This window comes from Poeciliopsis prolifica, unplaced genomic scaffold (genome assembly GCF_027474105.1).
Source record: "Poeciliopsis prolifica strain line A6 unplaced genomic scaffold, Auburn_PproV2 SCAFFOLD024, whole genome shotgun sequence".
NCBI classification, from domain to species: Eukaryota; Metazoa; Chordata; class Actinopteri; order Cyprinodontiformes; family Poeciliidae; genus Poeciliopsis; species Poeciliopsis prolifica.
The window spans coordinates 347,617-367,565 of record NW_026562399.1 but is presented as its reverse complement, the minus strand read 5'-3'; the positions used below and the strand labels follow the sequence as shown (position 1 = coordinate 367,565).

Sequence of the window (19,949 nt, the reverse complement as noted above, 5' to 3'; positions counted from 1 at the left end):
GATATCCAGCTCTAAAATTCCCATTAGCCACTCCACAGAATGCCAGACATTTTGTTCTGGCAAATATTACAAATCAAACCATCAAGCTGGAATGCACACAAACACACACTTTATCAGGCTATCCTTTTGTTTCTTTGGCTAAGTTGATCTGATTTTACAGTTTCAAGTTCATCACCAATTCAACTTAAACCAATAATTATCAGAAAGGTTATTTGTTCATTCTTTGTGTTTAGGGATGAGATCATTCTTCTGGTGACTGTGTGGTCTTTGAAAACTCCCCCTACCAGTGTGTGTTTGTGGACTGTGATTGCTGAGCATGACATCATTTCACAGGAGGGGGGAAAGCACAGGAAGTGTCATTACTGTGGTGAAAGTTGGGTTGCAGTGTTTTTATCCAACAGACGCAAAAAAAAAAAGTATTTTGTAAATATGACGCTCTGAGGGAAGCTTTTTGATAATATTTACTGTTGATGAAATGATTGGTTTTAAAAACAATTACATTAAAAAGTAATATAATAAAATGTGTAAATAATATAATAAAATGTGTAAATAATATAATAAAATGTGTAAATAAGCCCTCAAAGAGGGTATACATATATTTTGAGGGCATATATTTGTTTTCTAATCTTTCAATTTATTTATTTGTTTATACTTATTTATTACATCTCTTGGATTCTGTACAGCTAAACGTGAACAGTGTCATCTACTCAGATGTGCTGCAATTTGCTTGATTGTGAGAACGTCATGTGACCTACTTTACATCCTGCCTCGGTGTGAAGGGCTAGCTGTGTGTGGGCATAATGAGTGAGCGCCTCTGCAGTATTTTGATGTTCGGGGCACTGTAGCAGTGGGATAAGGGGCTTCTCTGGCTGCTGACCCAATCTGAGAGGAAGGGGCTCCATCACCACTCATAAGGGGGGTCTCTGTTTGTGTTCCCCTTTGAAATCCTGTCTTTTTGTTTCTAGTCTCTGCCACACAGGAGGGTCTGTTCGCGGCTTCAACACACGATTCACATAGAGCCGCAGGAGGTAAAGAGACAGGAGGAAAACATTTAAAATCAGGAAATGAAACAGCTGCACATTTATAGACTTCCTCGTTAAAGAAGTGAAGGTAGTGTTTCTAAAAACAACAAAGTCCATTGTTCATTTTAGAATAAATAAAAGAAACAGAACCTTCAGAGGTCTTCAGTGCTGGATTTTAAAAAATATTTAAAATGAATAATGGAATAATCTTTTTATCTACCTCTTATGTCTTGGCTGTTTCAGCATTACACAAAGCACCATTTTCAGAAGGACTGGGAAAATATTATCACTGCATTAAGAAATGTAAAATACTTTAAATACCAATTTTAATACCATTATCAATGTGCTTCATTTCAGTATTTGTGTGAATTTCATTTTTGTTTGCAGCGTTTTTCTGTTAGTTTATGTGTTTTGGACTTAGCGTCATTCACGTGTTTTCAGCGCGTTTTGAAGTTTCTTCTTGTAGTTGTCGCCACTGTAATATATTATAACATTTTATTATAAACCATTAATCTGTTATTTTATTTTAAAAAATGCATTAGTAGGTTTCCTAAAAATATTGCTGATGTTAAGACTCCAACATTGTGTATCATCTCTTCTCAAAAGCTTTGTTAGAAATTGTTACACATCTACTGTCATGTCTTCATTAAATGTCTTTCAACATTATTCTGGACCCTGCATGGGTCAGTGCTGAGACCGGCTTGGTGCAGAGCCGACCCAGACTCCATAGTCACAGGAAGTCCATTGTGAGGCCTGAAACAGACGAAGCTGGGCTGTGAGAGCTACTAAGGCAGGACTGACTTGTCTGTGTCCCTAAAAATAGTCCTTCACTGACTATGAGAGGCATTCTGGCTTCAATTGCACATCTTCATAATAAAATCAGCTTCACAAAGAGCACACCTGATAGTTTCACCAGATTACACTTATGTGTTTTCATAAGAGAAAACAAACTTGGTTTCTTTTGTTTGTCAGGTTGAAAAACTCTTTGAATTTTCACTGGTTTGATTACCAAATCAGCGTGATGGAGTCTATTTTCTTCTGTATTTCGGTTGAGTTAGGGAACAGTGTTGCATGGTGAAGGTGCAACAGCACACATCAGTGATTGTTTAGTACGTAGTCAGTGAAAATGTACAATTTCATTACTTCTTCTGTTTTGATTTTAAAATGGTTGCATGTCATCAGTAAACATTAACACTAGAAGGCTTCGGTGGTAATGTTAGTGAATGCTTTTGTTTTCTTTGTTGAATCTTAACCTTCATGACTTTCTGTTATGCTTTAGCATAATCAAACTAACCTGAAGTAAATTTTCATTGTCCTAGTCCTAGTCCTATTTTTACAATTTAGCTATTGATGCAGAAAATATGGGGCTGAAACTGGATGCTTGTTTGTTTTTTTAAATGGAACCAAAGATAATATGGAACCCAGTCAGGGAGGCAACCAGGAAGTCAAACATTGCTTAAAAAGTCAAGATGCCCCTTCCTCCAAATAAAACCCCCAAGCCTGGCTAAAGCCAAAACTGTCTGGCAGAATACGCTGAATCAAAGGTTCAACTAGAAACACCTAAAGCTGCATTTAACAAAAACAAACAAACAAAAAACCATGGAACATCATCAAAACAATTCCCTGAGCCCTTGTGAAACATAGTTGTATATTTCTTTGTATATAACTGGGGTTTTTGTTCTTGTGGAGTAAATGATCAGTCAGTTTTGATCCCAAACCTTCTAGTCTGCTAGAAGGATGCAACATTGCGAGTCCAACCATAGTCATATTGTGTTTTGATGAAAATGCACCCAATTTTTACAGTTTTAATTTTTCTTGAGCGTGCAGCTTGGAAATGCTTTAATAACTTTACCTCGGTCTTTTTGTCATTGTGACCTCAACTGATGTCCAGTTAAGAAAATAACTTGTTATACACAGGAGGCTGAATGCTGAATGTTAAATAAAATCCTGGAAACAATGCTGTCTCTCTGCAGCACATTCACAGAAACAATGAATTGTGTGATTGTGTGAGATGTCTGTCCTGCTGAGTCAACCAGTCCTCTATTCTGGGAGTAAGAGACCCTGGTCCACATCCCTGGAGAGCTGATTAGGGACTCAGAAAGTGATGATAATGTGTCCTAAGGACCTAGGACGACTTAAACAGAGACTCGTCCTGCTGACTAAGTTGCTGTGACAGACTCTGGACCCACAGCTCATGCTGTTTTGACTTCCCTGTCCTTCTACAACAAGGCAGAGTCTGATGACTTTCAGAACAGACAGAAAGTAATTAGGTCTTGGATGAGGCAAAAACACTTTAAGTTTTACATGAAACCTTTAGGCAATATGCAAATTAAAAATAAAGTAGCTTCCTTTGAGGATGTCTCCAACCAGCACTCACTGAGAGTGTAATCAGAACTGTGATGATAATAATAATAATAATAATAATAATAATAATAATAATAATAATAATAATAATAATAATAATAATAATAATAATAATTATAATTATAATAATAATAATTATAATAATAATAATAATGGAGGAACTGGGTTCCTGTCTAAGAGAGGAATTCAAATAATTGACTTTTTATTTGAATTCCTTTGACAGTTGAAATGACGTCTTGCCATGCAGAAGTGAGATTCAGAAAACTTCAGGTTCAGAAAATCCTGCTTCCTGCTTGTCTTATGACGAGTCTTCCCCATTTTCCAACAGGTTGCCTGTTCCTCTACATTTAGTTGTATGAATCCATCCATGGAGCCCAAAATATGTCTGAAACGGAAGTGAAACCGATTGTGTAGACACTGAAGCTAATCGCCCATTACTTCTAGGTATTTAAACTTCTCACTTTCATTGTGTTTCTGTTGAGGCCCATCCTCCACCAATCTGTGGAGCTGGTAATATCTTCATTTAGTTAGCCTGTGGACCCAAATACTTTGTGTTTTGTTATAATTTGGACAGAAAATCAGCTCAGACAGCCTTTTCTCCAGATTCAGATCTGCATAAAGCCCTCTGCTCAAAAATGGAAGTAGGTTTTTCTATGGTTTGCTGAACCAAATTCTTGAGTATAAATGGAAAATGTTCCCTCAATGATATCATCGCCTTAGCAGCTTCTAGTTCGGGAAGATTACTTTCCATCTGGTGGAGTCATTTTAACCACAAGTATGCAGAATTTTTAGTGATGCATGGTGGGAGAGATGAGGAGGAGGCATACAGTTTCAGCTAAAAAACAGGTAGAAGTAGAAGAAATATTTAAATATTCATTTATCAAGTTTTATTATAGTTCCGCTTAGGAACCTTGTTTGGTGTTTCAGGCTCATATAGGCCCTTTGGAGTCAATAGTTTCAAAGTGAAATGTGCAAATATTCCTGAAAATTATGCAGTGTTGTTCTGTAGTGAGTCTGTTTCTGCAGTTAGGCCACATCTGTTTTCACTCGGGAGGCAGATTTACTGACATTTCTGCTCTGAATCATCACACTGCCTCATCTCATTGCTGGTTAAAGGCCTGATCATGTTAACATGAGTTCTGTTGAAACATGGTAAATCTCTCTAAACTTTTATTTTTTGTTCCGCAGGAGGTGATATCTGTTCTGTTTTGCATATTTTTAAAGAAATGTTTGTTCCTCCTGGTTTTCTTCCCATTTTCCCACATCCCAGCCTGAAAGTTGAATGTTTTTAAAGGCTTGTCTGTGATAAATCAACACAAAATAGTGGATAATTGTGAAGAGGAAGGAAAGTGATTCATGATGCAAATAAATTGCCAAGTGCATTTGGAGTCAATGATATGAAACCACCTTTTGTCCAAACTTTGACTTTTTTATCCATTCTTCTGTGTAAAATATTTTTTTGTTAGCAGTGCCGTTCAACTATCATTTTGCTTTCATTTCACAAGTTTGCACTTCTGTGTTGCTATAAAATTTTAGTAAAATTTAATAAAACTTGTACAAACTTAATAAGGGTCACTTCAAAACCACCTCAAGGTATATAGAAACCACACCTAGAAGCACAAAGAACCACATGGGCTTTTATTATTTAAAATAATTATAATATTTTTTTTTTTTTTTTTAAATTATGTTTGAAATTTGTATCCATGTCTTTTTGTAGGCAAGTTTGATGACTTTATTTTTAAAATAAAATAGTTTCTCTTTCATTATAGAATAAAATCATGTTAATAATATATGCTAAATAAACAAATTTTTCATGTAGCTTTTGAATCTTCAAACAAGGTTTGCTTACCTGGATGAAGAGGCAAAATTGCTCTGGATCACAAAGGATCCCTGACAAGTGAGGTCAGGGATGAGGGCACTGTTAATCAGACTGCCCTCATGTGGCACCGACACGCTACTACACATAGCTGTGCCATTTCTCCTGCTTTTCTTGCATATATATTTCTATTTTGAAACTGATTAGCTGCAGCAGGCTTCAATAAAAAAATTTAAAAAAAACAAGGGTGCATGTTCAAAGGTTGCGTCTTGTCCACATTGGCTGCTACAGTTGTCCAAAATCCTATTTATATCCTAACATTCCAGCAGTTTTCACACTGCCTGACCTTTAGCATGCTGAATAAACTGATTCTCTTTGTATCGTAAGAGCTTCTTGTGCCTTTGTGTGACTGTGTGGGCAACACTTCTCAGAAATGGAAAAGCTTCAAAGAAGCATTTACCTCCTGAGATAGGGCATTAGTGAGCTGTTCCACCTACACGGCTGGATCCACAGCGAGCACACTCACATCCTGCTCAGACTCTGCTCCATTAGTGATCCGCGTTGGAATCTGCTGCTGTTTTACTTTTACATCCACACGTCAGTCATTCCCAGATTCCATCTCTTTTACCCAACAGCAGAGCCAGTCATTCCCTCTGAATTTATGATCCACTACTCCCTGCACTCATTGTCTGACTCATTTTTAGCTCATTAAATCACCATGTAGGATTCCGTCTCTGTAAATCAGGCTACAAAATCCAACCACAGGAACAACAACCCCGATCAAATTATTTAAAGGGAACTTGTTATGCATGTTTTTGTACTTCTATTTGGGTTTCTACTACGTCTAGAGACACCCCAAGCATAAAAACACACCTAACAGTTTTTTGGCAATAGGTTAATATTTGTTAGGTGTCGAAAAAAAACTGAGCCATTTCACAAGCCTTCTGAGTGTAACTTCACAATTCAGCAGGAACTGCCGCTCACCTAACAACCCCAGGAAGTCCAATCTGTTTCCAAACAGCTGGTCAGTTGGTCACCTAAAACCCAAATTATGGACAACCAAAACCAAAAATAAAAGCAGAAATATAAAAATGGCCTAATAAATAAACACCTAAAATAATTTTAAAAGGAAGAACTTTTCTTTATGTCTCACAATTTATTTGGCATTCATTTTTATTATTTCAGCTTAATTCCAACAATTGACATTTTTACACTCATAATTAAAATATTCTGTTTTTAGAAATGTTGTGTTTTCTTTTACTTACAGATGCATTTTTGTCTCTATAATTATTTTCCCCCACAATTCCTTTTATTTATTTATTTTTTTACATTTTTCTGTCTCCTCTTTTTACTTCACCACATGTATCTCTGCCTCATTATGCAAATGATTAGGGCCGGTGTCTCAAGACTACCTGTTGGTTGGGTAGTATTACACTACTCATATTCCAAACCTATGAATCTACAAAATGCATATATCAATTAAAATTAATTGGTGCATTTACTTATTGAAACTTTTATATGTTTCTGCTTTTATTTTTAATTATGTCAGTTTTGATACTATGTATACAATGGCTACTTGAAAAGACAAGTTTTTAGTTGTTTACTTACCATTCAGAAACCGCTTGCATTCTTGTTGGTTGTACAGGAGGCTTCACTTGTGCTTTTCAAAGATGTACGGTTGTATAATTGCATATTTGTTTGCGGCCATTTTCTCATGCATCTGTAAACATTGAATTGTGGGGGAGAGGGAGGCAGCAACTTATTTGGATTTAAAGTGACTGAGCCATAAAGCAGCTCATTCTGAAAAGAGCTCAAAATAAGAAATAAATGGGCAGATTAAAATCTTATTTACTAAGAATGATTTTGCCCAAAATATGTTTTGTGTAACCTATAGATCTATCCTAGCCTGTTAAAGGAAGCATAGGTCACCTTTAAACATCACCCTCCTCTTCTCTCTCTATCTCTTTGCTCTCAGTCTGAGCTGATGACTCGTCTAAATGAGACTTGCAGTTGGTGTCTCTGACGTTTCATCTCCACTGAGTCTGTAGGAGAGCTGACAGAAGCTGAGAACTCACTGTCTGATTTTGTAACATCATCCGTTCGACTTGTGTCCAAGAGGCCCAAAGGAAAAATAATATTTTTTCCCATTTAGAGTCATTTAAACTCATTGGAACTGTCTTGGTCTGAACTATTCAATGATCCTGCAAAATCATGAGCTTGCCCAATTTACCTTCCTCACAGCAGCTGATCCATTTCATAGTTGAAAGATTGTAAACCTGATTTAAAGGAAAGAAATTCTCAGCCAGAATGCATCCAAAAAAAGCAATCTTTTGTGCATGTGAAGAAGGAATTAATTATGTGCATGAGAAAGCAGACTCAGGTCCAAACAGGGTCTTGGTCTGTTTTGTTGAGTGTTCTAATTGAAAAAATGAACTGGGATTTAGGATTGGAAATATGGGTCTGCAGTAAACCAATGTGGACAAGCTTCTGATGACTTATTTGTAGTGTAAAAATCAGACTATAAATGTATCTCCTCCCATCCATCCATTGACTATACCAGGGGTCTGCAACCTGTGGCTCCTAATAACTTTGGCAAATAATTATTAAGAATTTATTTTGTAAAATATCTCATTAATAAATGCAGATTAGCAGATCTTCATACTATCTTTTTTTGTGAGTTCATTTTTTTATTTATTTTGCAAGCAATTCACATTTTAAAATAAATTATATAAAATTCAAAAGTTACATTTAAGGAAATGTATTCATTTACTTTTATAGAAAAGTTTGATAATTTTCCAAAAGTAAGTTGATTTTTTTCACTTTAAAATACACATTGTAACAAAATGCTATTTTATTTTGAAGAGTGATGTAGTGTTTGAGGCTCTGTTGGACTGAATACTACTGGAGACCAAAAGTTCGCAACACTTGTTACATTTTCAGCTGGTGAGGCGCACTTTCATACCATTCATGATGTTTAAATGTGTCAAATGAAACAAGCCCTTTAAAAAACCTTTTCCTCTCCTTGCCTGTGGTGACGCTGCACCAGGGAACCACTAAAAACCTACAAATAAGACACGGAGCACAACTCCCTCCTTTATCAAGTGTAAACAAAAATTAATTGGTGTCAGATTTTAGTGATTGTGGGATTTCTCTTAAGTCTGATGAATTACCATGAACCATCTCTCCTGCTAGCGCTGGATTCTTGCATTTGTTTTGGTTGTTTTTATATTATAATGTAGTTTTTACTTTTACTTGAGTAATTTTATTATGAACTGTCACTTCTCCTACTTGAATAAAATTTCTGTGTACTATACCAATTGTGAGTAAACTTTGCTCAATGAAGAAGAAACTTGTTAAACCAACAATTCACCTTGGACAGGTTCTTTTGACTTTTACTGGAATAAAAATTAAGTAGAGCTACTCTTACTTGAGTACATTTTCTGGGTGCCCCATTCTACCAAATAAGAAATGTTGACTGAAATGAGAAAATTACAAGCGAAATGCTTGGCCTTTTGATGCTTTTGTATTATGACCAACAAACTTTAACTTTTCACATTTTTTATTACTACACTCTGGCAACAAATAGTGTAAGTCGAAAAAATTTATGTACTCTGAGTTTATCCAGCATCAGTGTGCTAATCTGTTTTTCTTGTGAACATGACACAAGAAAAGGTCCTTCACAGTATTTCAGTGAAGGACCTCCAGGGGTTTTCACTCAGGTTAGACTCATAAATTGTTACACACCTGTCCTTCAACCCTCCTTGCGTCTTTACATTATCTCCCTTCAGGTCACAGACTGCTGCTACCGAGATAATGACGGGGGGGATACTGCCTGGTTGCCATGGTTCTGCTCCCTGTAGGGGTGTTAGTGTGTACCAGAGAGGGGTTGGGATTGATTTGTCTTGGCAACAGTTTTTTTGAACAGCAGATTTTCTCTCCTGCCAGACAAAATGGCTTTTTGTTTCTAAATCCGACGTCAGGAGGGAAAGCATTCAGCTGACATCAGATTAACATACAGAATCAGCATTAAGAGCAAATACACCAGAGTTGGGAAGAAACAAGTTGAATTGGTGGTCATTTTCCCAAAAAATTATGCTGAATTGTTAGTATATCAGTCTGTTGGACTGACTGTTGGTCTAGATGGCATGAACATCTCAAATGTAATATTTGACAAGGTTGTATTCATTATTGTTTGATTTTTAATCATTTATTAACATACTTTATCTAATTTACAATTGATTTATTTATTTTTTTAACTTTTTATTTTTTTGCTTTTCTACTAAAGACATTACAAATTACAGAAAATGTTTTCAAAAAGTGACTTTTATTTCAATCATCTCTTCTGTGAGTTGTACATCAGTGTCAGGGCCAGACTATAAGAATTTTTGTTTATTTATGAGAATATATTCATACTATTAGCACAATAAAAAACTATTTCACTAGATGAACAACTTAAAATACTTTTTTTTTTATGAGAAAGCTCAGTTTGTGTAGTTCTTTCTTTTAAATACACCTGTTGTTTTCCCAACATGTTTCAAAGTCCTGCTTCTGATAATAATTTGATGCTGATGTATTAACAGATGAAGTATTACCTTATCTGTAACCTTATCTGAAACAGATACCAGAGTATAACTTCATTAGGTGCCCGTAGTTTATGTATTAACATCCCTGAACTGGACTAATGAAAAATAATACAAATTATATAAATAATTTAATATCCAAAAACCAAGAATTTTATATTTTTTAACATATAAACTTTGCATTTATATTGGAAACTATCTGTCCAGAGATAGTTTTCTCTGATGAATTCCTTTGAATTCAAAGGATGAATTGACCTTCACGTGTATTTGGAATAAAATGTAGATGCTCTGCTCAGTGAAAGTGCCTGTTAGAGACAAGTGTTTAGCCCTAATTGGATGCGCAGTGTTTTGATGAAAATGTTCTGGATGGAGCTTGATTAGTTGATGAACTCAGCCCTCCTCTGTCTTCATTATTCAACTCATATTTAGTCATTCCATCTTGACATTTTTTCCACTTTTCTCTGCGATTCTTTTCTTCCTTTCATGAGGTGTCCTCTCTTTTTCAACTCATCTTCCTCCTCAACTGCTTTCAGACAAACACACTGAGCAGTTTTTAGGTCATGAGGAATTTAAATGAATAATAAGCTGCTGTCTGCTTTAAAGAGAATTATTTATATTCAGAGTCTCATGCTCTGTCACCATCTCAGTCCTAAACTCTTCCATCTTTTGTCTCAGGCTGTTTTTGTTTGTCATCTCTTCATTTCCTAACAGCCTGTTTGTTTCTGCCTGTGGGACTCTTCTGTTCCCTCTCATTCTTCTGTAACTGTTGTAATGATAATAACGGCACAAATAAACCGCATATGTTGATGGATAAACACTCAGTGTAAGTGTTGAAATACTCAAGCCAGGCTTTGATCTTTTGTCTCGCAGCTTTCTCACTCATTTTCTGTACATTTTGAGAACATCTCAACTCCTACCTCAAGGAGTGAGCTAATGTCGTGCTGACAAATGACAGCTAACTTTCTAAAGAATACATTACAGTTTGCATTATGTTGCTCCCAGCTTTTTGTTACAAGAACAAGTTTTATTCTCATATTTTTTGTGGAAGGAAAATGGAGCGTGGGGGGCTTGTAAAGTTAATCCCAGAATCCTGTGGTGTAGAAACTACTGAATTAATCTTTTGACATAAATTAAGGTAATAAACTTATTTGCTCATTAAAGTTAAAAATGAGCAAAAACAATCAGTACAGCAGTATATACAACTACTAAACTGAACTCCATACATGAAGGTTTCTGAGGAAAATTGTTAAAGAATTAGTTGCTAAATAGCTAACACAATTAGCATAAACAACTAAAACAGTTCAGCGACTGATGGCTAAGCTAATAGATGTCCATAAAAAAAGAAAATAAAAAACAAGACCCTTCATCACCAGATGCTAATTTAGTCCAATAGTCTATAAAGGTGCCAACTCATCAAAGAATACTGAAATACTTTCAACAAGCTGAACTGTCAATCAGCTTTAGCATAATTTGAAATTTGTCAAAATTGTAGCTCCAATTAGGCGATTATTAAATATCTAGAATCTTCTCTGTCACATACATAAAGACTCCACATTTTACTCAGGCCAGGATTTCAGGTGATACTTCATATAAAATCTTTCACAAAGCTTTTGGTAATGTTTTCGAGACAGTCTGGCTGTGACTGGTTCTGATTAAGGTCCAGCTATTCTTGCTTGTTTTTCTCTTGGTCATCTTTCTTTTTGCACTACAATCAGGCAAGTAGGCAATCCAAATTACTGGTGAGTTGTTGCATCGTCTGCTTAATTTAACCCCAGAATGATAAATCATGTTGACTCCAAGAAGTCTGTTTCATTACCCTAACAAGAGTAAATACAACTGAGTGTAGGGCAGAGTTTTCTGCTGACATCATAATGAGAGAGGAAAACAAGAGAAAGACAAAAGCTGCAAAGTAATTCTGCATAAATAGGATGCAGGGAGGCGAGCTGAGGTCAGCAGGAAGTCAGAGTATGACCAAACTAAAGCGTTGGGCTCACACAGTGTGAGGTTGGCTGATAATCCTCACACAGAAGCACATGGCATGCAGTTTAATGTGGAACAGAGGCCAGCAGTCTGCAATTCAAACTATACTTTTCTAGAACCTCTCATGGAGGTCATATAAGCAGGGAGAGGTTTATCTACAAAAGAATCAAAGACTAAATCTGATTTTAAAAAATTAAGATTCTTTAAATGACAAACAAATATAGCATAGAACAGGCAGCAGTAATAGGCAGTAATTGATCAAATTGAAGGAAACTGACTTTAGATCATGTTTACATCACAGAGCTATACAATGAATGGGTTACAAAGACTGTTTACAGCAACACGAAGGCAGCAAGTGATATGAAAAAGATGTAAAAATGTTCAGAAAAGAAAGGGTATTTTTAATGTATTTAAGGTCACTCTTAGTTAGTTGGTGAATAATGTATTTTTTGCAGATCCTTTGACTAATATCAATTTGTATTTTAATCATATTTTACTTTAATGACTTACTTTTTTCCATCCATTTGAATTTGAACTGGGTTTTCAAATCTATAGTTTTGATTTGAAATTGTGGTTGTAATATACCTATCAGTCTTGGCCAGGTTTCTCATGTCAAGAGACTCTTTATCTTAATGAGACATACCTGCATACATAAAGGTCACATATGTACACACAATGGTGGGTAGATGTTAGGATTCGATGTCAGGTCTCTCACTTCAATTCCAGGATGAGTTTAATGTACTGTCTCCTTCTGATGGACTTTAGAAGATATTTATTAAATGAAAATTATAATTATGTTTTCTTATTCTTACATAAGTAGTTACCAGTTTGTTCTTCCTATACAGGTTAGTTTAGTTTTTTCTCACCTCAGTGAGAAAAGGAATTTGCTAAAGTGTGTAACCTTTCTTTAACCTCCAGCATCTTTTTGCGGCTGGTCTTAGGACGACTTCTGAGATACTTCTCAGTCATAAAACTGGGTTGCATCCTGTGTTTCCTCCATTCCTTATCAGGAGAGCACCCCTTTCTTTTCTTCAATAGAAGACCAGTTCTGAAGACAGAGGGCAGAACACATGGGAAAGCTGCTGGAAGAAGTAGCTCTTCTGTGTCTTCTCCTTCTGCAGAAGAATTGATTAAAATTAACGTTGTCTGTGGTTCTCTTTTTATGTAGGTTGAGAAAATACCTATCATTGAGAAAATACCTATCATTCCATTTATTCTGACATCAGCCACAGATTATTAACAAATTCTTGAATATGTCTGGGTGAAGTAAAAATTTCAAAGTTTTACTCTTCTTTAACTAAACATACATAAACAAATGTGTTGTCTGTTTCTACCTTTTCTGGGATTTTATCAGGAAGTTACTGATTAGTTCAGTGATTTCCTGTAACTGCTGTGTTTCTAATGAATCTTTGCCTAATCACCAGCCCCTCTCTGTGTTTCAACAGGGCCTTATACACCTATGAGGATGAGAGTAATGACCTGACACTGGCTGCATCCGGAGGTACGCGTTTCCATCTCTTTTATTTCCCCTCACACTTGTGGTCTCTACTAGGACTCCCTCAGGAGGAACACATCACTGTTGTAATTTCTATGTTTTAAATGGAAAATTAGACGCGAGGCGCAAAAGCTGATAAGCTCTCCAGGTTCTTCATCGAAACGTCAAACATTACCAAATATTTCTGATCTTCTAGTGTAGTTATCTTAGTAAACTTGAAATAAGACAAAACTAACTTACAAGTAACTTTAAAGCAAGATATAGAAGGTTGTTTTAAGTAAATAATTCCTTTGTCATTACCTTGTAATGACAAAGGAATTATTTGTATTGATTAAAAAATATTAGTTGAACTGGTAGATTATTTCACTTGAATCATTTTCCCATGTTTTCTCATAATTGCACCAGACACTAAATCAAAAATACTTGCTAATATTCTGTTTTTGTAGTACACTGTTGCTAACAGACCAAGGCTTCTTCTTTATATTTGATTCATTCTCGACTCATGGTGCCATGTTGACACTGCAACTGTTGTGTGAATGGTTCCTCATAAATTAGCAAATGTGCATATGGACCAATTGCTTCAATACCAGAGGAGAGAAAACTACTGAAGCTCGTGTTTCCTATAGAATGTTCTACATCACCAGATCCCTGAAAGCAAATCTGATCACTGAAAGCAAATCTGTTATCTTACATTTACACAGGTATACGTATTTGCTTTCAGCCTGAAAAGAAGCTCCTGCTTTTGTTTGTATTACACAACAGTGCCTTTCTGCGCAGTATAGAGAAGCATTACCATATTTTATCCTGCTTTCAATAACATTTAGATGTAAACTCCAGCTGTGTCTGTGCCAAGGGTGTAGAGAGAGCAGAAGCAAATACACAAATACTCTTTCATTTGGAAGAGACCTATAAAGCTAAACCAGAACCAGGAAGTTCAGCTGTCTGCTTCAACCAGCATACCTGTTGTATCACACAGCATACCTGTATCACACCTGATACAACAGGTATGATACATTTTGTATCATACCCAAAGAGCGAGAGTTTTTATATGCTGTTTTAACTTGACACATTACAAAGCAAACCTGAATGTGTTTTACTGGGATTCTTTGTGACAAATCAACACTAAGTAGTGCACTGCAGAAGGAGAATTATACAAATCTCTCCTCAAAATGTGGCTCTTTGTTTTATATACCCCAGGTCTTACCGCCAAACATTTGGGGGTTTCAGCAACTTTGCATATCTTGAGCTTGGATTGGATGGAGAACATCTGTCAACATGAATGTTAAAAGTATTGACAGAGATTCTCAACTGAACTTTGGTCTGGACTTTGAGCCATTTGGACACAGGAATATCGGGGTGTCCATTCATACTTAAAAAGTCTTAAATTTATCTATCTATGTGTAAGGTCCTAAAATGGCTTATTTTCTTTTTGAAAAGTATGTTTATGTTAATTTTATCTTGACAGGGCTATTTCATCTCATCAATTCTATGTTGTTGTTTTAGTGAGACTTCTCTGTCACTGGAAATTGTGAGTCGGACTCAGATGTCTTCATGGCATTCTGTGACTTGAGGCAGTTTAGGCTAGCTGCTTATTAGCAAAATAAGGTATATTTACCTAGCTAGCTCATTTTTGTGTCTAACCTGGGTGGATGCAAATTTATTGCCTGTTGGCTGGACAAAGTTTGTACATTTCTGTGGAGGTCTTATTTGAATTCATAATGCTCTGAAAAAGATCTTAAATTTGAGTTGGTGAAACCTGGTGATGGTAACTAGTTGGAACAACTCTACTGAGTTTATATTATTTGGTAGAATCATTGCATGTTGTGGACCTTCCACAGAGCCAGTGTGGAAGGTCCAAAGAGGCACTTGCAGCTCTGGAGCATCAGGTTGCAGACACCTGAGCAAAGCAAGAGTAACAAAAAGCCTCTCCTCTGTTCTGTCCTGCAGGAGGAGGTCTGGCAGAGATCACAGTGACCTTCGACAACAGCAGTGTGATGTACGGCTTCTGCAGCCTGAAGGAGCCCACTGCCGCTCTGCCACGATACATCCTTATCAACTGGGTGAGTCGCTGTTTGAGGGGAAGAGAGGCTGTGAGGGGAAGTGAGGCAGACATATCCTTTGGTGTGTTGAAAGACGGATGTCCAGGACTCACAGCACATTTTGAATTTGGTAGCTTATCTTTCAGGGATTGATCTAAACATAATCCAGTGCACAGCTGCTGCAGATCTGATAGATTGATTCATCAAGGTGTTGTCATGCTTTCACAATAACCTAGATTTCAATATGTGTGATTGCTCTACTTGGTTTTAAATACATAGAAAACAAAAACCTAACGTCCTAACAAGAATCCATAAAACACACTTTTGTTTAGATTTTTCTTGGAAAAATCTAAACAATCTGGAGACTGAAACAGGTGACACATGAAAAAACAACAACTACTTTCTTGAGTTTGTTTGTGTGTTTCATCTTTTGACCATGTCACTTCAGTTCAAGAATTCATCTCTAAACTGAACAAGATTGAGGCAGCTCTTTTACAGGCATGAAAACTTTAATAATAGTGAATATATCACTAATTACTTCACAGGTTATTGATGCTGATTGTGTTAATCACTTAGTGCAGCAATAAATATAGCTTAATGAGTTGTAAGTTTCACTGCATTGATAAAGAGAAGTTCTACAATTATACACCATTTATTATAGATGGATTTTTGTCCTTTGGGTTTGTTTGTAGACTTATTCAATAAAGTGAAACAATAAACATCCAGTAAGGATACTGTTCTATCTGGAGTAGAGAAAATGTGACACTAGTGAAAGTGTCGTTTATGTATTTGATGCTGGTGTTTTAATTAGCCAATAACAACTTTTTGATAATTAGGCCAAATTAACAAACATAAATCAACCATAAAATATAGGTGACAAAAAAAGAAGACATGAATAATTTGTGAAGTCAAACTCATTCTTTCTCAGTGAAACTCTCAGTAAAGCGTGTTAAGAGCATTTGAACACAGTTGGACTCCTGGGAGCTTCAAGATGAATGTTTTACTTTGTGAACCTGACAGCAGCGGGGGCTCACTGAGCAAGTACATAATGACAGAGAAAAAAGAAAGAAAGAAACAAAAGAGAGAAAGAAGTGAAAGAAAGGAAGCTTATGTTTAATTACTGCCTGTTTTTTTTTTTTTTTTTTTCTTTGGTTTGTTCCCAGGACCCAATCTGCAGAGGTGAGTAGAAAAAAATTTCACCCAGAGATCCTTTCATAAATGCAGCAAATAGTGATTGAAAGAGTCAAACAGGAAGACATTTGGTGGTTAATTGAGCCTGGGATCGCAGCCATTGGTATTTTTCATCATCAAACAACAGAAACAGCCACAAGAGCAACAGATGGAGTTCAAATGAGACAAGCCAGTCTGAACTGGGGCCAAAACGGGGCATTAAGTTCTTGAGTTAATCTTTCCAACTGTATTTTTGTCTGATCCTTGCATAAAATTTAGATAAATTGTTATGAATGCAGATGAGATGAGTCTGCTTTTTCCATCTAATTGGTGCTCACTGTGTTTTCTTTGTCCTGGTATGAATGAGCTGTGATTAGTAAAGTACATTTAGCCTGTCATAATAAAAACTGTTTCAGTAACTGAGATGCACACCAATGAACAAAAGTACCAAGCGAGAGCAAAGCAAGTCTCAAGCTGTTGTCGAATGCGGTCATTAAAAAGGAAAATTAATGAGTAATTCTGAAAGAAAAATACAATATTTAAATTAAAATATTCAGTGCAGCTGGGGTCTAACTTTTTTATATTGGTTCTTTGGCCAACATCCTTCATTAAACAACACTGCAGTTTTTTGTATAACTGCAGCTATAAAACTCTTTGGAAACTGTGTCACGTTTGACCCCTGGTACATTTTTAAAATACAAGATGGTGCATAATGTTGGTGCAGTGTCAGTCAGATTACAATTTTAAGTGCTTAGGTTGAAGGCAAACGTAATTCCTTTGTTTCTCAAAGACTGTCAGTTTTTTGAGTTCAAGTCAAAGATTTGTGTCCAAGAAGCAAGAGAAGTCCAGTTTTACTCGAGCTCTTAGGAAAATACAAGGTAAATTACAGATCATGTTTTAGGCCCAGAGTCAGCTTTGGTGTAATGAAGTTTCCCAGTAGGGTTTTGCTTTTGGGCACACAGAGAAAACTTGGATGTAGTTGCCCTACATCCATGCATTCATCAGCAAAACAGCTGATATACATCAATGTTTATTCCCCAAGTGGTCTTTTGTTTCTTACTTCATCTGCTGGATAGTCAGCCTGAACTTAAAACTTACAATTATCGGCCACTCAGTGTTAATATTAGTCTGAGTTTCTGGGAAAGTTTGGCCAGTGTATTTGGCAACAGCTGCCATCTCTTTTCTTCCTCATTCGGATGCTCATGTTAAAGAATTTGATGTCTAAATTTGAATTCATGAAACATAACTTGATTGTAGAAAAGTTTTGTTAGCAAGCAATCAAACCGGTGTACCAAATAAAGTGGACAAACAAAATGGAGACTTTGTTTTTAACACTTTCTTTAAGGTTGGCAATGGTTGGCAACCTTGATCTTTTATTTTATTATAATTATTCAATTTTTTCCCACAGACGTTTGTGAGACTGAGAAAAGACACATTTTGCTTAACACAATTTCCTAGCATTGTTTATTCTCCATGTGCACATCTTCATATCGCCTCCCACCTGTAGGACCCGTTTTTCTTTTTTTATGCTTCCAGACATGCCGAAAACTTGACTTCAGTTCACTATATGTGGTGCTGAATTTGTATTTTAAAACTAGACGTGAAGCCTTTCTGTAGTCTGTGATGTTGCCTACGTTAAACACTGAAAACATAAAACATTCATTGACACCAGAAGATTCTGATACACATAGTTCAAATTTTACCATGGACACCCAGTATCAACTGGGATTACATTCTTTAAGAAATGTAGTTTTGTAGGTTGACGTCTTTTTATGAAAATGTTCATTTAATCTAAAATATATTCATAAATGTGTTGATATTAAAAGGAATAAGATGGGACCATTAGGATTTTCACCAATAAATTGAAATCCATAATGTGTCTTGTTCAGTTTGATGAATTGACAACCTGTTTGTTTTGGAGAGGAACCAGTAATTGCACTAAGGTCAATAAGTATCTACTCTAAGTAGCAAAATAAAATATTGGGGTTTTCACTCAACCCTTGCTTTTGGTCTGATTGTTTAAAGCTAATCAATGTTTCTCTCTCTCTCTGCGGCAGGTGGGAGAAGACGTTCCAGATGCCAGGAAGTGTGCTTGTGCCAGCCACGTTGCCACCATTGCAGACTTCTTCCAGGTCAGAACTGCAAACTTACATGAGCAACATAACCCACAAGAATATATAAAGTCATAGTCATCTTCCATTAGTGTAACCGCTTTAAACATGCAGCCTGAGTTAAGAAAATACATTAAAGCTTGTGGTACAAAACATATTCATGGAAAAACTTAAGTATGAATATTTTTATAAGAGATCTGCAACCTTTAGAACTATCTTTCTAAAAGAACAGCCAAAATAAACATTTTAAAGCCAGAAATGTCACATAACTTTTTGGAAAAGTATAACTTTATAGACAAGTGCCTACTTCAGAAAATTTCTTATCATTTTTAAAGAACTAGCATTTTCTAGATAGGATTTTAAATAAAGGAAAACAAATATAAAAAACATATTGAAACTTTTAGTGTCATTGTGTGTGAAAATTCATTGCAAATATTAAAATTTTTAAATGGTTAAAAAACACTGAAAACATAAAACATTTGGATTCTTGTCATTTTTAGCCTTAGTCCAACTATAAAAGGTACAAAGAGCCTCTTGCGGTTTCTAACCTGCAGGTTGCAGGGCATCAGTTGTTCCGTGAATCAAGTTTTCTTTTATCTGAACTGGGCAGACTGCGAGAAAAGCTAACTCAAAGACTAAAATATTGGTCCAGTGCTCAGTCAATGCACAGAAGGCTCCACTGGCATCCTCTTCCATTTTAATTCAAACAATTAACTGATTTGGATTTTTTCTTTCTTTTCATCAAACATATGGCTTCCTTCTGGATGGATTCAGAAAATTTTTCTAATGCAAAATATCCAAGTCAATTTAGACAAGACCTGAATGTTTTCATCAAACCTTTGGCAGTGAAAGGAGCTTCATCACATTAAAACCTGTAGGAGGATCAAAGAGGAGGAACAAGGGTGTGTGACAAATTGCATCTCTTTTTAAAGCAACCTCTTGGTGCTGAGAGCATGTAGATGGTGTTGTGTGTGGAGGAAAACATATAAAGCTTTCCCCCCTGCACACCTGGCTGAGTGTATTTCAGAATTTATAGAGCAGATAAAAAGATGGAGAGTAAAGCAGAGGTGATGTTTTATTTATAAGTTTTTTTTTTTCTAGCAGCTTAGCTGAGTGTGTGTTGGAGTGTCATCATTCTAAGTGGCAGCGTTCTCTCCCACACAGAGCCAACTTTATTGCACCGACAGGATTTTAAATAGCCCTTTTAGGGATCCACATATTGTGTTTCTATCACATTAGAGGGAACTGCAGGAGCTGAGATTATTTTCATCCAGCCTCAAAAAATAATCTTACATGATTGGTTATGTTAAACAGGAACATTAGAAAACATACAGTATAAAACTGTGAAGATGCTAGTTTTCTGCCATGCATT

The 19,949-nt window shown here is 36.0% G+C and overlaps 1 protein-coding gene across 4 annotated transcripts in view; it reads left to right on the top strand.

The window, feature by feature from the left end:
- Positions 1-19,949, top strand: part of dbn1 (drebrin 1) — a 78,666-nt gene that overhangs the window by 44,220 nt on the left and 14,497 nt on the right. For all 4 annotated transcript variants that reach the window (XM_055046662.1, XM_055046663.1, XM_055046661.1 and 1 more), the window contains exons 2-4: positions 13,208-13,263; positions 15,205-15,317; positions 18,524-18,598. In XM_055046662.1, coding sequence (XP_054902637.1) covers positions 13,208-13,263; positions 15,205-15,317; positions 18,524-18,598 — 244 coding nt within the window. The remainder of the gene's footprint in view (positions 1-13,207; positions 13,264-15,204; positions 15,318-18,523; positions 18,599-19,949) is intronic.